This window comes from Cnephaeus nilssonii (assembly GCF_951640355.1).
Source record: "Cnephaeus nilssonii genome assembly, chromosome: X".
NCBI lineage: Eukaryota > Metazoa > Chordata > Mammalia > Chiroptera > Vespertilionidae > Cnephaeus > Cnephaeus nilssonii.
The window spans coordinates 12,188,757-12,210,367 of record NC_137071.1 but is presented as its reverse complement, the minus strand read 5'-3'; the positions used below and the strand labels follow the sequence as shown (position 1 = coordinate 12,210,367).

The 21,611-nt window shown below is 41.3% G+C and overlaps 1 protein-coding gene across 1 annotated transcript in view; it reads left to right on the top strand.

The window, feature by feature from the left end:
• Positions 1–5,377, top strand: part of LOC307096099 (transcription factor SPT20 homolog) — a gene marked incomplete at both ends in the record, with an annotated part of 77,749 nt that extends 72,372 nt beyond the window's left edge. Inside the window, 5 exon segments of the mRNA XM_079765660.1 lie at positions 4,768–4,869; positions 4,872–4,885; positions 4,927–4,997; positions 5,210–5,313; positions 5,316–5,377. Coding sequence (XP_079621786.1) covers positions 4,768–4,869; positions 4,872–4,885; positions 4,927–4,997; positions 5,210–5,313; positions 5,316–5,377 — 353 coding nt within the window.
• Between the last annotated feature and the right edge of the window lie 16,234 nt (positions 5,378–21,611).

Below are 21,611 nucleotides of genomic sequence, written 5' to 3'. Positions count from 1 at the left end.
AAGCACATGCATGTTTATATAATTTTTTTTTAAGTTCTGGAAAGATTTACTCCAAATTCATAATAAAGAGTGGAGGGGGGTGGGGAGCAGAGAGGCCTAGATCAGGTTACTGTTGAAGAGGACTTTATCTGTATCTATGTCCTTATTTTCACCAGGAGAATGTGTTCGTGTTTTATGCTTACAATTGAAAATTAATAATAAAAAATAATGCATGTTACTTTGGAAAGTAGATGTACCTTAAAATGTTCACTCACCTGGTGTGTGGTAAAGACCTGCCTTTTGTAACATCCTCTTTGCAAGACTATAGTCTAAGTGGCCCCAGGAGCTTCCAGAAGTACACCCCTGGTGATGCAAGGTCTAACAGGCTAACCAGCCAGGCACAATAGAAAGTCTTTATGAGGTTTATCGAGCCAAATTCAAACAGGAAACCTCTGAAGCTTTTGATATCCATCAAAATAGTGAGCCAGCACTGGCCCTTGAATTAGTTACCTACTGCTGCCTAAAAAATTATCCCCAAACTTAAGGGCTCAAAATAACACTTATTCTCTCACAGCTTCTGTGGATCCGGAATTCTTATGGTGCTACAGTCAAGGTGTTGACTGGGGCTGCAGTTTCATCTGAAGGCTCTACGGGAGAAGGAGCTGCTTTCAAGCCGGATCAGAGGTTGTTGGCAGGACTGTGTCTCTCACAAGCTGCTGGACTGAGGATCTCGGTTCCAATGAGGGCCTCAGGTTCTCATTGGTTGTCAGCAAGAGGCTGCCCTCAGGTCCCCGCCACGTGGACCTCCCCATGGTGTAGCTCACAGCACGGCAGCTGGCTTCATCACAACAAGCAAGCAAGAGGCATCAGAGAGAGACAGTTTGTGATGAAGATACAGGTCACCGTCTTTTGTAACCCAATCTCAAAAGGGACATCCCATCACTTTTGTTATATTCTCTTTACTAGAAGCAAATGACTGATGCCTCACACACTCAAGGAGAGATGAGCGTTGTCAGGATCCGATTCAGAAGCTGCTACCACAGCCCCGTGAAGGTTCTGTGCTCCGTTTATGCTGTGTTAAAATGGGCCCAGTGGGCCCTGGTCGGGTAGCTCAGCTGGTTAGCGTATCATTCTGATAAGCCAAGGTTGTGGGTTCAATACCCAGTCAGGGCACATACAAGAAACAACCAATTAATGCATAAATAAGTCCAATGAGTGCATGAATAAGTGGAACAACAAATTGATGTTTCTCTCTCTCTCTCTCTCTCTCTCTCTCTCTCTCTCTCTCTTCCTCTCTCTCTAAAATCAATAAATAAATTTTTTTTTTTAATGGGGCCAGTGGGAGAGAGGGAGGGAGTGCTCCAGGAATGGAGGAAATAGTATCCAAAAGACTCCAGTCCTGGTGTTGTTAGAGAGAATATTATTAGTAAATCCAGTAGATGGCACCCTTCACTGTGAGCTGGCACCCATTCCCTTGAGACTAGCACCTTCAACCATATTAATGATTAATTTTCAAAGAAAAAATAATACAATTCTAAGTGATTTCTGTGATTTTCTTTTTTAAAATTTGTTGCCGATTTTGATATGTATGGTGTCGACTTATATCATAGCAATGTGTAAAGCCAGGATCTGAGTATTACTAAGAGAGCAGTTGTTCTCAACTAAGAGCACCTCGAGTCAGCATCACAACGGACAAATTCAGCATGTGGCCATTTGTACCTAACAAAAATGGCCATACCATCAATCAACTTTTAAACCTTTCTTCATATGGTTAAAATCTCTGGGTTGCTATAAATCTGAAGGGTCATCTAGCAGTGTTTGCCAACCTCTAGTATGTGACTTATTAGTGGATCAGAAGAGACATTCCTACAGGGCTGAGCAATCTAGGTGGTTAATTTGAGTTCTGAATATTCTCTATCTATCTATCTATCTATCTATCTATCTATCTATCTCTCATTCTCCAAGGGCTTGTGCTAATGGACAGTAGCAACATGTGTTCTCTGCCTAAAACTTCCCCAGAAAGCCAGCAATCCCCAAGAGAGAGCGCCCATTTCACTCCAGCTCTACAATTCTCAAAACAAGCTCCATGCCCAGCCGATGTGGCTCAGTGGTTGAGCATCAACTTATGAACCAGGAGGTCATTCATGGTTCAATTCCCAGTCAATGCACATGCCCGGGTTGTGGGCTCGATCCCCAGTGTGGGGCGTGCAGGAGGGAGCTGATCAATAATTCTCATCACTGATGTTTCTCTTCTCTCTCTCTCTCTCTCTCTCTCTCTCTCTCTCTCTCTCTCTCTCTCCCTCCCTCCCTCCCTCCTTTCCTCCCTCCCTCCCTCCCTCCCTCCTTTCCTCCCTCCCTCCCTCCCTCCCTTCATCTCTGAAATAAATAAAAGCATATTTTAAAAAAACAAAAACAACAAACTCCATTATCAGAGCCAGCATCACAGCCACACAAGCAGGAAGTATCCAACACAAACATGAGCATGCAACAATCACAGACTATCTGAGGAAATTCACTGCCATGAAAGACAGGCACCAAGCTCAACCAACATGGAAAGTACCAGAGTTTGCCTCTGGTATTTATGGAGGGATAGGGGTGTGTGTGTGTGTGTGTGTGTGTGTGTGTGTGTGTGTGTGTGTGTCTCCTTTCCACCCCACCTTCAGGAGTCTAAAACATCACAAGGCTGAGGTAACAGCAGGAGTCTCTTTAAAAATATGTACAGCACTTAAAAACTGAGGAGACATGAACTCTTTCAGCATAATTAGGTTCAAAATATACACCAACAGGTTTTATCCTCCACAGAAACGTCTGATTGCTTTGTTACTTTCTCCCACGATGTCCACTTCCACCTTCAGGATCTAAAGTTCCAAACGTCACGCCGAAACCGGTTTGGCTCAGTGGATAGAGCGTCGGCCTGCGGACTGAAGGGTCCCAGGTTTGATTCCGGTCAGGGGCATGTACCTTGGTTGCGGGCGCATCCCCAGTAGGAGGTGTGCAGGAGGCAGCTGATCGATGTTTCTAACTCTCTATCCCTCTCTCTTCCTCTCTGTGAAAAATCAATAAAATATATTTTTTTTTAATTAAAATAAAAAAAATAAAGTTCCAAACGTCTGATTGCTTTGTTACAGCCCCATGATGTCCACTTCCACCTTCAGGATCTAAAGTTCCCCCTCCCCCACCAAAAGGGGAACTGGACGGAGGTCAGTAAAACAGACAGCCCACGGCAGAGGTAATAAAAAGACCAGGGAACATGGGGAAGGGGCAAAGACGCTGGAACTGGTTCAAGGGGGTTGCTCTCTATTAGCAGAAGGACTGGACATAGGAGCATCAGCTGAGTTGAATGGATGAGGACAACCTGCCAGGTTCTTCTTTAGGCTGCATATGGCTTCGATTATGAAGTAAAGAACCAATGTTGTGTGCTTGCTTGGCTGAAGGCTTGGGTATGCTCCATCTTTTACCTCTCCGATCCCACAAAACTTGGCTTTCTCCCCAGTAGAAGACAGAGAGGAAGAGGTCATGCACGGGGTGTTATTGGCCATCCTGTCCCTTCCCCAGTAAAGCAGGGGCCAGAGGGCCTGGCCTACATTTTTGGGTTCTATAACCCATCCTTGGGTATTTTTTAAATATTTTTTTCTTTCTGTTTTTTTTTTTTCTCATCATCTTTGGGTTTTAAAGTATGATAGTCAGCTAGACTTTAGAGTAAAACTTCTGTGTTAAATGTGAACAAGAAAACATTTTCACCATGAATATCAGACTATTGGAACCATGGAGTTGCCCAGATCCAAGTCGTGATAGATCTGCCATTCACCCAGATAGCCCAAAAGTGGGACCTTGGAAGGTCTGAAGTCAGGGTGGCAAATCTGGGGGAGAATATGCTGTTAGAACTGCATCTATTGGAAAGAAAAGGCAAATATATGCGGCATTATGTAAGCCTACCACATTGAGAAAGTCTGAAGTTGTAAATCCGATGTCATTTAAAACATAACCTCCTGCCGAGCTGGTGTTGCTCAGTGGTTAAACATCGACCCATGAATCAAGAGGTCAGCAGTCGATTCCCGCTCAGGGCACAAGCTCAGGTGGCAGGCTTGATCCCCAATGTGGGGCATGCAGGAGGCAGCCGATTGATGATGTTTCTCTCCCATCGATGTTTCTCTCTCTCTACCCCTCTCCCTTCCCCTCTCTCTCTTTCTAAAAAAAAAATAAAATAAAAACATAATTTTTAAAAAACATAACCTCCACAGATGTCCAGTTTCTTAAGATATTAGAGTTGTTCCTGGATGGGGACAGAGGTCTTGTGACAGGCATGCCTGCATTCACTCAAGACCCCAGCAGCCTCTGTGAGGCTGGCAATAATACAGGCTTTAAAATCACTGACAGGGAACACTTGCTTCCAGAAACATGATCAAGTAGTGAGAAGTAGCTCTTCAGGTACCAGATCAAAAGAGTTTGATCGTGATTAGTGATGCCAATGACATGGGACAAGAGTGGAAATGACAAGGATGGAGCATCGACCTTCAATACAGGCCACTGGCAGTATAAGGGCAACTCAGACTCCCCTCTCCAAGAGTATGAAAGTGATGATGACTCTCACGAAGTGTTGGATTTATTTTTTTTTCTTAAATATATTTTATTGACTTTTTTTACAGAGAGGAAGGGAGAGGGATAGAGAGTTAGAAACATCGATAAGAGAGAAACATCGATCAGCTGCCTCCTGCACACCCCCTACTGGGGATGTGCCTGCAACCAATGTACATGCCCTTGACCGGAATCGAACCTGGGACCTTTCAGTCCACAGGCCGACGCTCTATCCACTGAGCCAAACCAGTGAGAACCAAAGTGTTGGATTTAAGTATGCAAGAAGACACCACTGGTGGAATTGTGTTTTGGGCCACAGTCTGGACCGATGGTAGAAACATACTAATAGGTGGTAGCTTTCTTCTCCTGCAGATTGCTAGCCACAGTGGCTATGTGCAGATCGGCCGGAAGAAAGTTGAAAAGGGTGTACACAGCCGAAAGCGGTTTGGCTCAGTGGATAGAGCGTCGGCCTGTGGACTGAAAGGTCCCAGGTTCGATTCCGGTCAAGGGCATGTACCTTGGTTGCGGGCACATCCCCGGTAGGGGGTGTGCAGGAGGCAGCTGGTCGGTGTTTCTCTCTCATCGATGTTTCTAACTCTCTGTTCCTCTCCCTTCCTCTCTGTAAAAAATCAATAAAGTATATTTTTAAAAAAAGAAAGAAAGAAAAGGGTGTACACAGAGCAAGAAGACAGATTAAGAAACGAGCAAAGAAGGCAGCATGTGAAATCAACAACATGCTTGAAAAGGCAACAGAACTGGATGACAGAACACTGTGATATCCAGTGGATTTGTGGGGGGCTTTGTGCTAGGCCTTGCATCTTAAGGATATGAGTGTCCTGCCACAGTGGAGTCCAGAGTGACAAGAAATAACTAGCTGGACAATATCACACTCAAACCTCAGCATTTTGCCATCTGAAGTTTGGCCAACTACTATCTGCTGTAAAACAACCTATATGGTATGTGGGCAACAGTATCCTGAGCTGTCATTTATTCAAAGCAGGTGTTCTTTATTGTGCTTTACGGTATAGTGCCAATAATTAAAAATGTGTATGATAGCTGCAGCATTAGGGCTGACTTTTAAAAAATATATATATACGTTTGCAATAAACTGAAAAACTGTAATGCCCTTTTGTGAAAGGATTTGGAAATAGAATTATTAAAGATATTAAACCGATTTAATAGCAATTTTAGATTGTTTTTCCCTGCAATTATCAGTTTACTTATATAATAACTGTAGTAAGCAGTAGATTGTTTTTCCCTGCAATTGTCAGTTTACTTATAGAATAACTGTAGTAAGCAGTTTCAAGGAAGGCTCTTCTAAGGAAATATTACATGTTTAAAGCTTTTCTTTTTTTTTTTTTTTTTGGATGTCTGTGGTTGCAAATATATACATATATATGTATATATGTGTGTGTGTGTGTGTGTGTGTGTGTGTGTGTATATATATATATATATATATATATATATATATATATATACTAGAGGCCCGGTGCACGACATTCGTGCACGGAGCGGGGTTGTCCCTCAGCCCAGCCTGTACCCTCTCCAATCTGGGACCCCTCAAGGGATGTCCGACTGCCCGTTTAGGGCCTATCCCACCGGGATCGGGCCTAAACGGGCTGTCGGACATCCCTCTCACAATCCAGGACTGCTGGCTCCCAACTGCTTGCCTGCCTGCCTTCCTGATTGCCCCTAACCGCTTCTGCCTGCCAGCCTGATCACCCCCTAACCACTCTGCTGCCAGCCCTAGAGAGAATAGCAGAATGGACAATGGCTGCTATTCATTTGCCCAATTTGTGAGTACATGTTGGGGAGAAGGAGAAAGGCCACTACCTCAGACTGGAACAGCTATGACAGCAGCACTGCCCCCCCTCCCCCCCCCCCCGCCGGGGGGAAGAAGACAGCAATGTCAGAAGGGCCGGAAGCATCAGGAGCAGAGGTTACACGTCGAGTTGTCTAGGGAACTTTTGAAAAATACTGATGCCTGGGCCCTGCCCGCCGAGGTTCAAGTTCAGTTGGCCTGGGCCGAGGAATTTTTTTTAAATCATCCCAGGTCAATCTGATGTGCAGCTGGAGTTGAGAACCTCTGACCCAGATGAAGGGTGTGTAATCCTAATTTACAGGCAAGATTTATTAAGCCACTTTAGACTTCGCGGCCATCTTCCGAATTCTCACCACTGAAGCTAATCGGTGGCAGAAAACAAGGTGACCGTGGCAGGTCTCCAAAAGCACAAAAGCACGAGGAACTGGTCAAGCTCCCACTTTGCACATGACATAGAGCAGAAACTGGAGCGCGCCGCTCCGTGGCTCTAAGGCTTGGGAGAAGGCATCACAATGAGCTCGGGCTCAGCCTGGCATGGCCTCCAGGATGCCAAGAAAGTAATTAAACTCATGCCAGCAGGAGAAGGCTGGAGACTGAACTGGAAAAGGAGCCCCTGGGTGCCACTATTAAGTCCCAGGAGTCTCTTTACAGAAATCTTCAAATACTTCCTTGGGAAAAGTGTAACTGGGGCTGTTTGTTATTCACAGTCTCCCCTCACTGTGTTCAGTTTCTAAGGGAGAAAGATGTTTCTTAATGTGGCAGCTCTCAGGTTTTCCTTTGTGGTGGAGAATCCACAGTTAATGTATAGGAGATTTTTTTTTTAAATGTAAAGACCATAGAGATTCCACGTTGGAAAAAGAAGAACAACGAGGCAGGCGGGGGGGGGGGGGGGGGGGGGAGTGGAGAAGAAGCCGTATGGACTAGATAGTAGAGGAGATTTGAAAGAGCTGGAAAGTGATAGTGGGAGAGATTTTCAGAGATCTGTTGCCAGCAGCGTAAAGAGTGCCGGGGACGCAGCAGTGGGGAGAAGCAATAGTTAAGATGTCAGATAGGCATTAAAAATGCATTTCCTCTTTGCTTTTTCTCAAGAGACCAAGTGGAGCTGTAAATTACTCATCGTGGATGTTGGCTGCTGACCTAGATTTCTTTGGACGGACGCCTCGCAGTAACTGGATCACATGAGGCCCTGGACTTAAATTAAAAGTATTAAGAGTAGATACAACACAGGGAAAGTGAGTTCAAGTTAATTATTAATATTTGGAGAAAGATGAAGAGAGGCTTTCACATTTATAAAGCAAGAATTGGTTGTTAAGAAACAAACTAATTTTAAGATTTAAAAAAAAAACTCTCTCGCTGTAGAACAAGTTTTTCTGAGTGGTCTTCTTAGAACACAGTGTCAAGGGGAAACAAAAGAGCTAAACACGTGAAAGTTAAGAGAACAAGGACAGAAGGATCAGCATTGGTCTAATGCAAGTACCGGAGTGGCTAAAGAGAAGAGAGGGGAGAAAATAATAAAAGAAATGAGATCAAAATTCCCCAGACGTAAAAAAAAAAAAGACACAGTTTTCATATTTAAAGAGTCAATAATGCCAAATAGGATCAGTTTAAATTTTTTTTATCTGAATCTATTACGGTGAAATATCAGAACACCAAGAATAAGAAAAAAATCCTTAACATTTCCAAAGAGGAAAAACATCTTGCCTTCAAAAGAACTAGAATAATATTCTTCTCAGAATTCTCATCACTGCCTCTAAACGCTGTAAGAAAGGAAAGAATGTAGCTTCGACCATCAAGAGTGAAAACAGAATAAAGACATATTCAGACATGCAAAGACGCAAAAGTTACCCTCCCAAACCCTTTTCAGGAATTTGGAGAATGTGTTCCAGCATGTTACTGTGTAAGCCTAGAAAGAGAAAGACATAATATTAAAGAAACAGCAAGTATAACGAGGAAAAATAAGAAGAAAAAAATAATTTAAGGACAGCAGCTGCACAAATAGACCTGGAGGGCTACCAAGCCAGTTGAAACAGGGGAAGGAGGCTCCCAGAGAAAATTATTTGAGAATAAAATCCAACCAAGCAAATGCTGAATCAAAAAAATAAAATAAAATAAAATAAAATAAAGAGCTCAAAAATGGCACGGCAGCAGTCGCGAAATGACTGGTGAAGAACATTGTATTTATATAAATGTAGCACTTGCACTAAACAACGGAAAGTTGTGATTATAAAATAGAATGCAAATTTCAAACACCTTGATGCAGTAAAATGAAGCATATAACAAAAACAAAAAAATGAAAGGTAGATTTTCTATTTCTGGCAATAGTGGACTAACTCGCTGCATACCAAGTCTCAGCAAGTACAACCAGAAAAACGAGGTAAGGTATTTTTTAAATCTGTTTGAAGGTATCGGAGCCAATTCCATGAGGGCTTTGAGAGCCAAGATTTAAAAAAGAGATGAGAAACACACCAAGATGAGACCAACGTTCATTTCTGGCTGCTTTCCCCTTCAAGGCATTTACTGATTCTAAAAAAGCAGCTGAAAGGCTGAGAAGCTTAGCAGAAAAGCGATGACTCATAGACCGAGGAGCTGAACAGTGTTTCCAATAGTCTCAAAGGGATAGGGGGGAAATTAAAAATTTAGGGTCCACCAAGGAAAAGAGGCTCTGATAAACACTCCATATTTTCAACTGGAATCTCAAAAGGGCCATATATTAGAAATAAGGATAAATCAGAAATGAATACGCCCTCAAAAAGACTGACTCCCAGCTTCAAATCAGTTCAATCCCTGGTTATATTAAGGAGAACTGCCTTTCTTTCAGCTGCTAGCCTAAAGCTAAAGTTAAAACTATTCTATAAGCCCTGACCGGTTTGGCTCAGTGGATAGAGCGTCGGCCTGTGGACTGAAGGGTCCCAGGTTCGATTCCGGTCAAGGGCATGTACCTTGGTTGCGGGCACATCCCCAATAGGAGGTGTGCAGGAGGCAGCTGATCAATGTTTCTCTCTCATCGATGTTTCTAACTCTCTCTCCCTCTCCCTTCGACTCTGTAAAAAATCAATAAAATGTATTTTTTAAAAAACACTATTCTATAAGAAAATACTTTACAGAGAATCAAATTATCTCCGTAATTTTTCATACACAATGTCCAACACGCCATCAGAAATTATTAAGAGGATTGTGGCCAAGATGGAGAAAGAGGATCAAATTTATCCTCCCACTGAAACAACCAAAAGATGAAAAAAAAATAGATGTAACACTGGGTTACAAGACACTAGGCATTAGGGCAACAAATGACAATAATGCGGAAAGCTGGGAAACAAACAAGGTGAGCCCTATGATTACCCCAACTACTGCCTTAGGGTTTAGGGTCACAGTGCAGGGAAGGGGAGCCCAGGGATGGATAGACTGGCAACCTCCCCAAATTGAGGAGACAGCTGAAAATCTGGGGAGATCAAAATAGCTAGAATAGCCCTAGCCGGCTTGGCTCAGTGGATAGAGCGTCAGCCTGCGGACTGGGGGGTCCCGGGTTCGGTTCCGGCCAAGGGCACATGCCTGGGTTGCGGGCTTGGTCCCCAGTGGGGGGCGTGCAGGAGGCAGCCAATCAGTGATTCCCTCTCATCAGTGATGTTTCTATCTCTCTCTCCTCCCTTCCTCTCTGAAATCAATAAAGAAATATTTTTTTTAAAAAATAGCTAGAATCTGCAGGAATGGGTTCCAGAGAGGAGAGACCTGCAAAAGAGGGGACTCCAGCTATCGGCAGAGGGTCCCCCTTGAGTATTTAGCAGAGAGCTCAATGGGTTATGTTACAAAAATGTACAAGGCCAGAGAAAGAACCAAGTGAAGAGATTACAGGGAGCGGTACTAGTCCTCAGAGTCTACCCAGGGCCAAGAATACTGCCTGCTCCCACTAAACAGACTGGACAAACTCAAAATTCACAGGGAATTTGGCAGAGGACTCAGAAGAATCTTAGGTCAACTGTGGAGATAATTAACCCTAGACTAAACATTGTTCTGGTTCTGTCTAACAAATCTTAAAAGCAAGACCTGCGAGGGTCAGATTGTTTTCCAAAGTAACTTAACTGTGTCAGAATAAAGCTCAAGAATGTTTCTAGAAATACAAAATTAGATAAATGGTGATGGAAAAAAATTAAATTTAAAAAGAACTACACAATTATCCATCACTTGACAAAGTGAAATGCACAATGTCTGGTGTCCAATTAAAAATTACCAGACATGCCACCCCGGCCAGGTTGCATTGTTGTCCCCTGCACCAAAAGTTTGCGGGTTGGATTCCTGGTCAGGGTACATTCCTAGGTTGTGGGTTCAATCCCCGGTCAGGGAACATACGGAAGGCAACCGATCAATGTTTCTCTCTCTCTCTCTCTCCTTTCCTCTCTCTAAAATAAAAAAAGCCCACACACACAACAACATATCCTTGTGCGAGAATTTTTTAAAAATTACTAGGTATGCAAAGAAGCAGGAATGTACAACCCAAAATGAGGGAGGTGGAATCAATCAATCCAACCAACCCCCAAATGACACACATGTTAGAATTAGTGGACAAGAACATTAAAAGAGTAACAAGAGTATTTCATATACTCAAAGAAGTTGAGACATGGGAGGTATTCTTTAAAAGACCCAAATTGAGCTTCAAGGAATGAAAATTGCAAAGTCTGAGATGAAATTATATCGAATAGGATAAATAACAGATTAATAATAGCCAAAAATTTTCCAAATATGATGAAAACTATAAACTCACAGATCCAAGAAGCTCCATGAATCCCAAGCATGAAAAACATGAGAAAAACTATATCAAGGCACATCATAATCATATTGCTCAAAACCAGTGATCAAGAGAAAATCTTAAAAGCAGGTAGACAATAAAAAAAATCACAACAGAAAAACAGCACATTTCTTTTTGGAACAATGCAAGCAAGAAGACAGTGAAGAAACATCTTTAGAGTATTTAAAGAAATCAACCTAGAATTCTATACCAAGTGAAAATATCTTTCAAAAAATGAAGGGAAATATAGATTTTTTCAAACTTACAAAAGCTGAAAGAAGTCATCACACAGTGTGTGTGTTTTTTTAATTTTAAAACGTTTTTAATTTTTAAAAAATTTTTAAATTCTCACCCATGGATATGGTGTGTGTGTGTGTGTGTGTGTGTGTATGTGTGTGTGTGTGTGTGTTTTAGAGAGAGAGAAAAGGAGATAGAGAAAAAAACATTGATTGGCTGCCTTCTGTATGCTCTCAAATTTTGGCTATTATTAATCTGCTTCAATAAATGGTGCTGGGAAAACTGAATATCCACATGCAAAAGACTGAAATTTGACATACTTCTTATTCCATACACAAAAAATTAACTCAAAATGGATAAAAGACCAATGTAAGACCTGAAACCATAAAACTCCTAGATAAAAACACAGAGAAAAGCTCTTTGACATTGGTCTTTGGCAATGACTTTTTGGATATGACACCAAAAGCACAGGCAAAAAAGAGCAAAAATAAACAAATGAGACTACATCAACCTAAAAAGATTCTGTACAGCAAAGGACACCGTCAACAAAATGTTGCTACCTATGGAATAGGAGAAAATATTTGCAAACCACATATCTGATAATGGGTTAATAGCCAATATATATAAGGAACTCACACAACTCAATAGCAAAACAACCAATAACCCAACTTAAAAATAGACAAAAACCTGAATAGACATTTTTTTCCAAAGAAGACATACAAATGACCAACAGATTCATGAAAAGGTGCTCAACATCACAAGTTATCAGGGAACTGCAAATCAAAACCACAATGAATTATCACCTCACACCTGTTAGAATGGCTACTATAACAAAGCAAAGACGTGCTGGTGAGGATGTAGAGAAAAGAGAATTCTTGTACATTCTTGGTGGGAATGTAAATTGGTGCAGACATTATGAAAAAGAGTATGAAGGTTTCTAAAAAAAAAAAATTAAAAGTAGAACTAACATATGACCCAGCAATCTCACTTCTAGGTATATATCTAAAGGAAACAAAATCAGTATCTCAAATAGATATCTGTATTCCCAGGTTCATTGAAGCATTATTCACAATAGCCAAGATATAAAAACAATCTAAGTGCCTATAATAGATAAATAAAGTAAATGTTGTATATATAAAAAGAGATTGTCAATTTAGATGAAAATAACTGCCAATCTAGAATTCTGTATCTAGCAAACACATCATTCAAGAACAAATATGATACAAAGACATTTTTAGACAACTGAGAAGATTTGCCACCAATAGACCTGTAGTAAAGAAAACTCTAAAGAGTGTTCTTCAAGCAGAACAAAAATGATAACAGAAAATTTCAGGGAAAAGAAGAGCAACAAAAACATATGTGGGTAAAAATGAACACTCACTTATATACTAAAAATAGTAATGTTTTAGAGGGTTTAAAACACAGAGAGAATTAAAATGTATGACAACAGTAGCATTTAAATTGGAGGAACTAATGTGGTTAAGGTGTTCTATAGTCCTTACATTTTCTCAGAGAAATGTAAAAGTACCAATTAACATTTGACTTTGATAAGTTAAGGAACCATGTTGTAATGTCCAGAGTAACCATTTTTTTAAAATATATTTTTATTAATTTCAGAGAAGAAGGGAGAGGGAGAGAGAGACAGAAACATCAATGGTGAGAGAGAATCACTAATTGGCTGCCTCCTGCATGCCCTCTCCTTCCCCTCCACCCCCCACCCCCCCGCCCGGGGATCGAGCCCACAACCTGGGCATGTGCCCTGACTGGGAATTGAACTGTGACCTCCTAGTTCATAGGTCGATGCTCAACCACTGAGCCATGCTGGCTGGGCATTAAAATGGTAAAAAAAACTTCTTTTAATCTGCAGACTAACAGAAGGGGAGAAATGGGGTAGTAAAAAACAATAAATATAAAATTAAGCAAGTAAGTAGATGAAATATGCGTCTAAATTTACTCAACAATCCTGGCATCACCAAAGGTGGGAAAAACCAGATCTGTGCCTAATGATATGATGCAATATGAAGCATTCAGCACCACCTATGAAGTCTTCTTGCCAAAAGAATTGAATATGAACCTAATCAAGGCTTGACATCTAACTACCCCATTACAAGAAACATGAGCAATAGAAGAACAAGTTAAATGGCATTGCAAGGAAACAAACAAATACAATTTGTGAGACATTCCATACTACAAAAGGCCTGGTTTCTCTGAAAAATCTATTTCATAAAAAAAGGGTAGGTGAGTGAGTGAAGAACTCTTATAGAATAAAAGTCAATTAGAGAAACTTGGATATGGATTCAATAATACACGATAAGTAATTATTGTAAATGTTTCTACATCTGATGATGCCGTGGTAGTTATATTTAGTTTAAATGCCATCTGTTTGAGAAGCACACTTGGGTACTTATCTATGAAACTATATGATATCCAGGATTTACTTTTAAAGCACTCCAGCATAAAATGGGATGGGAGTTGCCGAAACCGGTTTGGCTCAGTGGATAGAGCATCAGTCTGCGGACTGAAAGGTCCCAGGTTCAATTCCGGTCAAGGGCATGTACATTGGTTGCGGGCATGTCCCCGGTGGGGGGTGTGCAGGAGGCAGCTGGTCGATGTTTCTCTCTCATCGATGTTTCTAGCTCTCTGTCCCTCTCCCTTCCTCTCTGTAAAGAATCAATAAAATATATTTTTAAAAAATAGGATGGAAGAGATAGATAAAAGGGGATTGGCAAAAATGTTGATAATTATCGAATCTGGATAATGGGTAAACAGGGGTCTGTTATCCTAGTCTGACTGTTTTTGTTTATGCTTGAAATTTTTATAAAAATGTAAAAAATATACAGCAGGTTAGGTAAATATTAAATATATCACTGATTAAAACAATTACAGTTAAAAGATTAAGATTGTAGTATTGATTTTTTAAATTTGCTTATATACTGCTTACAAAAGATTAATCTAAAGCAAGCATGTCAAACTTGCGGCCCTCGGGCCGCATGTGGCCCACAATGAATACTCATTAACGATGATTCTTTTATTTCAGCCCTTTGTATACAGCATGTCTCTATTGAAATAAACCTGTTTCTATGACAATTGAAGCTTATTTTTTTTTTTTTTTGCGGCCCACATAAACTTAAACCTTGTTTATTTGGCCCGTGTTAGCCTTTGAGTTTGACATGCTTGATAAGGCATGGTGATACCATAAGGTTAAAAGGAAAAAAAAATGTTAAGGAAAAGGTTATGATATCTTTGTAAGCACATGGTAAGTTCTCTTGCCATTGCAAAGGACCAAGAAAACCAAGACACCCTTGGAGAACAAGAAAATGGGTAGACTTGCCCTAGGAATATAAGAATTATTTTTAAATTATAGTAAGTCATGGGACTGGTATCCAGAATACATAAAGAACTCTTTGAATGCAATAATAACAAGACCGATAGTCCAATTAAAAATGGGCAAAGGATTTCATCTTCTCCCAAGAAGATATACAAATGGCGAGCAAGCACATGAAAAACGCTCAACATCCACCTGGCCGGTGTGGCTCAGTGGTTGAGCATTGACCTATGAACCAGGAGGTCACGGTTCAATTCCCGGTCAGGACACATGCCCAGGTTGTGGGCTTGATCCCCAGTGTGTGTGTGTGGGGGGGGGGGGGGTGCAGGAGGCAGCTGATGGATGTTTTGCTCTCTCATCGATGCTTCTCTCTCTCCCCCACCCCTCCACTTCTCCCTTCCTCTCTCTCTAAAAATCAATAAAAGTTATTTTTTAAAAAGGGGAAGGTACCCAGAATGCTGTTGTTCTATGACAGGTAACTTCTGGCTGAAGTTCCTTCTACCAGAGAGAAATAAATCAGGAGCCCTGTTTCTCCATCAGGACAAGCTGCGTATTTACAGACATTACCACTCTCCTGATGGCTGTTTTCTTCAAGAGACATTGATTTCAAGCATTTAAAATTCTCAGCACAATAATGATCACACATTGGGGTGTGGGATGGAAGGGATTCTTTCTTCTCCGTACCATTTTATGATGACAAGCCAAATCCAGATCTTTTATGTGAATGACTAGCGTTCCCGTTGCAGGAAAAATCCTGCAATAGGGTTTCCTGCTGCACTCTACCCCACCCCACCTGCTCTCCTCCCTTGTCCCCCGCCCCGCCTTCTCCGCCAGCCCCCCTGCTTTTCTCCCTTCTCCGCCGGCCCCGCCTGTTCTCCTTCCTTCTCCCCCGGCCCCACCTCCGCTCCTCCCTTCTCCTCCCCCCAGCTTGCTTGCTTCTCCGCAGCTTTGCTCCCTTCTGCAGCTCTTGGCTTCTTTCTACGCTGTCTTGATATGCAAATTAGCCGCCATATTTGTTGGGTGATTTGCATACTCGTCCTGATTGGTTGGTGGGTGTGGTTTGGCTGGTGGGCGTGGCTTGTGCGTAGCAAAGGTGCGGTCAATTTGCATATTTGTCTATTATTAGGTAGGATGGGAATGTCCAAAGAAGCAAAATACCAGTTGGAGAAGTAATAATTACACACATCATTTAAGAAAATTTCCTTCAGCTTAAGAGACTTGACCCCTAATCCCAGATCTGATTAAAATAACACACACACACCTAGATAGATCCTAGTGAACTTTTTGAATTCCAAAGATGAAGGAAAAAAATCATATAAACTTTAAGAAATAAAGGAAGAAGCAAAATACACAGAAGAGAATAAGACTAGTATCAGACTTCTCAGAACAATGAAGTTGGGGGGAAAAAAAAACGGAAACATCTATAAACTGAGAAAGAAAAGGGATTGTGACCAAAAGTTTCTCCCTCCCAACTAAGATAGCATTTGTCAAGGCAAAAGTAGTTATTTTGAGGTAGTCAAGGCCTCTGAAAGAATATACACCCACATACCAGATGTGAAGGCACAAACACGAAGTATCCATCAATCACACGACAATTTATTCAGCACAGAGATGTCAAATGGGGAAAGATGAAATGATAAGAAATAGCAGTAGCAATAAATCATGGAAAATAGACTTAATGTCTAAATAGATTATAACATGATTGATATCTGTAAGGCAAGAGATAAGAAAGAACTGTCAAAATAGAAAACATATCAGACAAAGCTGAATTCAAGATCAAGTGTTAAAGAGGACATAAACAGATGATCTGTTAAAGGTACACTTATGAAGATGATATGTCAAATATCTATAGAAATCAAATTACATACGGCAAGACTTGAAATACAAGGAAACTGCATAAAACACCCTTATGGGGGAAGATGCTAATAGCTTTTCAAAAATTAAGTAGTCAGCCCTAGCCGGTTTAGCTCAGTGGATAGAGCGTTGGCCCGTGGACTGAGGGGTCCGGGGTTTGATTCCGGTCCAGGGCATGTACTTCGTTCGGTTGCAGGCTCCATCCCCAGCCCTGGTTGGGCATGTGCGGGAGGCAATCAATCAATGTGTGTCTCTCACATCGATGTTTCTCTGTCTCTCCCCCTCCCTTCCACTCTCTCTAAAAATCAATGGAAAAACATCCTCGGGTGAGGATTAACAAAAAACAAACAAAAAATTAACTAGTCAAAAATTAGCAAAGATATAGAGAACCTGAAAATATAATCAGCCCTAGCTGGTGGCTCAGTTGATTGGAGCGTTGTCCCATACACCAAAAGGTTTCGGGTTCAATCCCAGGTTGGGGAACAACTGATCAATGTTTTTCACAGCGATGCTTCTCTCTTTCTCTAAAACCAATAAAAACATATCCTCAGGTGAGGATTCACAACATTTTTTTAAAAAAAGAAAATACAGCCCAAGCTGCTTTGGCTCAGTAGATAGAGCGTCAGCCTGTGGACTGAAGGGTCCCGGGTTCGATTCCAGTCAAGGGCACATGCCCAGGTTGTGGGCTTGATCCCCAGTGGGGGGTGTGCAGGAGACAGCTGGTCAATGATTCTCTCTCATCATTGATGTTTCTAGCTCTCTCTCCCTCTTCTTTCCTCTCTGAAATCAATAAAAATATTTTTTTAAAAAAAGAAAATACAATCAACAAGCTTATATAAAACTAGAGACCAACACTAAAGAGATTAAGAAAACTTTTACTACTTGGAAGTTAAACATATTATAAAGAGGAAATTAAAACTGATAATGTGATCGCTTCATAAGGTCTAATCACTAAGTTGTACAACAGAAACTAATATAATATTGTATGTCAACTGTAATTGGGGAAAAAAACTTAACTATGTAGAACTATCTAGAAAGTGATAAAAAGAACAATTCATTTGCAATGGGACACAGCTAAAGCTATTTGTGTATCCAAGGAAATGCGCAGCTTTCAAGGAGTTCATTTTAAAATAAATTAAAATAAATGATGTTTGAAACATAAGACAGTTTAACTAGATCAACAAAATAACCCAGAAGAAAATTGGAAAAGAAAATTAATAACAATGCATGAGGAAACTAATTAAATAGAAAACCAACCAATATAAATAAACAAAATTGAGAGCTGCTTCTTTGATAACATCTGTGAAATGGCTAAGCCTCTGAGAGCCTGTTTAAAGAAACAAGAGAGATGAAATAAAAACATTCAGGATAAGAAAGAAGATGCCATCCGAAATACAAGAGATTAAAATAATTATAAGAGAATAGTGTGTGCATCTTTATGGCAATAAACTGAAAATCTAGAAGAGTGGTTCTCAACCTTGGCTACACATTGTAATCACGTGAGAGGTTTGGAAAATTACTGATGCCCGGAGCCTCACTCCCAGAGATTCTAATTTAACTGGTCTGGGGGGTGGCCTGGGTAGTTGGATGTTCAAACTGCCCCCTGAATCCTTAGAGGGGGATGTGTGGTCCATGGACCAGCAGCATCAGCATCTCCAGGGCGCTTGCAAGAAATGCAGAGTCTCGGGCCGCACCCCAGATCCACTGAATCTAAACGAGCCATTTCACAACATCCTCCAGGTGATCTGTGTACACATTATTAGGTGAGATGTACTGATCCAGAGAAAATGAGCAAATTCCACGGGAAATATACGTGCCAACGTTTATTTAGGAAGAAAGGTTGATGGACGAATTCATGTTGAAGAGATCAGAGAAGTGAAGACCTACCGTTTATAAAGAGGCGTCAGACCCAAATGCTTTCACTTAATCCTTAATCCTTAAAAATCAGACAATGCCTCTGGTTTTTAAACCACTCCAGAATATAGAAAAGTTCCCCAAGCTTATTTTATGGAGCTAGAATTATATTAGTATTCAAACCTGATCATAATGGTACAAAACAAGAAAACACCAGAATTATGAACATAGATACAAAAATTCTAAATAAAATACTAGCCAATTTATGCTTCAGTATTTTGAAAGAACAATAAAAATTGCCGAAGTAGGATACTTCTATCCTAGAAATATGAATAGGGTTTAACTTTAGAAAATCCAGCACTGTAATTCAATATTCTTCATTACATCAACAAATAAAAACAGAAAATCAAGTAATTATATTAATAGGTGGCTAAAAGACACTTGATAATATTATTTAGTCATTGCTAATAAAATCTCTAAGTAAAATAATAACAGAAGGAAACTACCCAACCTTGGAAAATGCTATTTTCCAAAACCACTATTATACTAAGTGGTTAATTACTGAAGTATTGCCATTAAAAGCAGGCACTGCACAGAAATTCCTGATCTAATATATATTATTTATTCAGCATTGTTTTAGAAGTTCTACCTAACATAAGACACAAAAACGAAATAACTGACATCTTTTTGCCATATAACTGCACACATAGAAATTCAAGAGTACTAAAGCACAATTAGAATTGGGAAGATAACGTGGAAAAGTAGCTGGGTACATGAAAAGTATATAAAAGTCTAATTGCTTTTCTCTATACTTTAGCAGTATCTAGGTGGCTAAAAATTATAATGGGCTTATGAAAAGTATATGACCTATATATGAAGAAAGCTATGAAGATTTTAAAAGATATAAAACAAGACCAGAATAAATGGAGGGATATGAATATGAAGACAAGATGATAAAAGTGCCAGGTTTGATTTAATACTAAAAAGTCATTCAATTTGCCCGGCTGGTGTGTTTCAGTGGTTGAGCCTCTACCCACGAACCAGGAGGTCACGGTTTGATTCCCGGTCAGGGCACATGCCTGAGTTGCAGGCTCCATCCCCAGTGGGGGGCATGCAGGAGGCAGCCGATCAATGATCCTCATCATTGATGTTTCTCTCTCTTTCTCCCTCTCCCTTCCTCTCTCTCTAAAATCAATTTTAAAAATATTTTTTAAAAATTCATGCAATTTGAATAAAAAAAAAACCCCAATGGGTCTTCTTAGTGGGGTAAAATGATCTTAATGTTCCTATGGAAGAATAAATGTCAAGAAAACTATGAAAAAGAAAAGAACTTGCATTCTTGATATTCCAGTTCACCATCGAGCGCCGTGAGCGAAAGGATATGTTGGCACAAGAAGAACAAAGAGATCGGTAAAGCAGGAGAGACTTCAGAACTTAATCCAAGGTTACATCTGAACAACGTATCGTTTCAGTTCCAGGGAGTACTAAACAAACAGTACCGTAATAACTGGCTCTCTATCCAAGAGACAAAAGAAACTAGACCTACCAAACAACACCTCAGGCCAAAATGGCGGTGGAGTCTCGATCCATCGATGGATCCATCATTAACGGCCCTGGGTCCCCGCAGAGCTCAGGTGGATTGGGCTGAGCGACAGTAGCTGCGGCTGCGACCCCAAGCGCAGGGGCATCGAGCAGATAACCGTCTGCGGCCTGAGGACAGCGAGTGGGAGCAGGCGGTGGGTTCCCTGGGTGGTGGAGCTGGGGGCCTTTTAAGGGCGATTACGCCTTAAAGGGGTAGCGCCTGGCTTTCGCACTTCAAGGTAGTCCCTCCGAAGCCTTTTTCCTCTCTTTTCATTTGTGGGGCCTTTTTATAAAGGCTGGGTGAAAACGATTTGTTATTGTGGTTGTTGATGCCATGGAAAGACGCCGGGTCTTAGGAGACGCGGAAACCTGAGTTCAAATCGAATCCTATTTTCTTGCTGTGTGACCTTGGGTGAGTTCCTTCACCTCTCTGAGCCTCAGTTTCGTCCTCTGTGAAATGCCGTAATTAGTTCGTTTCACAGAGGATATTGTATAAGGCAAGTTTTAGTACCGTGCCAGACACTCAGCTGTCAATAAAGGCAGCTGGAGTTAATGATATCAGTAAAGAAAAGCTTGTATGAAATTTCACTCTACTCAAAACCAAAAAACAAACAAACAAACAAAAAATTTTCACTCTAACTTAGCCCCACAGGCAGCCTTGCATTCTCAGCTTCTCTTTGTTGTTCTGTCAGTGGGGCACTCTGGGGATATATATATATATATATATATAATTTTTTTATTTTTTTTAATTTCAGAGAGGAAGAGGAGGGAGAGAGAGAGAGAGAGAAGCATCAGATGAGAATCACTGAACAACCCACACTGGAGATCTGAGCCCACAACCCAGGCGTGTACCCTGACTGGGAATCGAATGCTGACCTCCTGGTTCATAGGCAATGCTCAACCGCTGAGCCACACTGGCTGGGCTCTCTGGGTCCTGTGTGTTTCATCTATACTAATAAAAGCGTAATATGCTAATTAGACCAGACAGCCAAACGACCTTCTGGACGTCCTTCCGGACAAAGCCGCAGTGGCAGAGGCTGAGGCAGGGGCGATCAGGCAGACAGTAGAGCAGTTAGGGGCATCAGGCAGGCAGGCAGAGGCGATTAGGGGTGATCAGACAGGCAGGCAGAGGGGTTAGGAGTGATCAGGCAGGCGAGCAGTTAGGAGCCAGCGGTCCTGGATTGCAAGAGGGATGTCCGATTACCAGTTTAGGCTGGATCCTGCAGGGGTACCAGATTGGAGAGGGTGCAGGCCAGGCTGAAGGACCCCACCCCCCACCCCCGTGCATGAATTTCATGCACTGGGCCTCTAGTTTATAAATAATTGTTTTGGAGTTAGACCTGAGTTCAAAATCAGGAGCCTAGCGACCTCTGACAAGTCCTGTCCCCTCTCTACATTTCATTTTCTCCCCGTGAAGGTGAGGTTGATAATAGCACGCATCTAGGTTGTGGTGGTCATTAAACCTGGCTGCCGATCTATTCCCACCATATGGGGAGAATTCTTCTGGGCTCAGTCAGCAGCAGTTGGTAATTATGGCGCTTCACCCTTGAACAATACTCTTCGGAGTCTCGGCTCTTTCATAGTTCCCCATGAAGTTGGCCTTA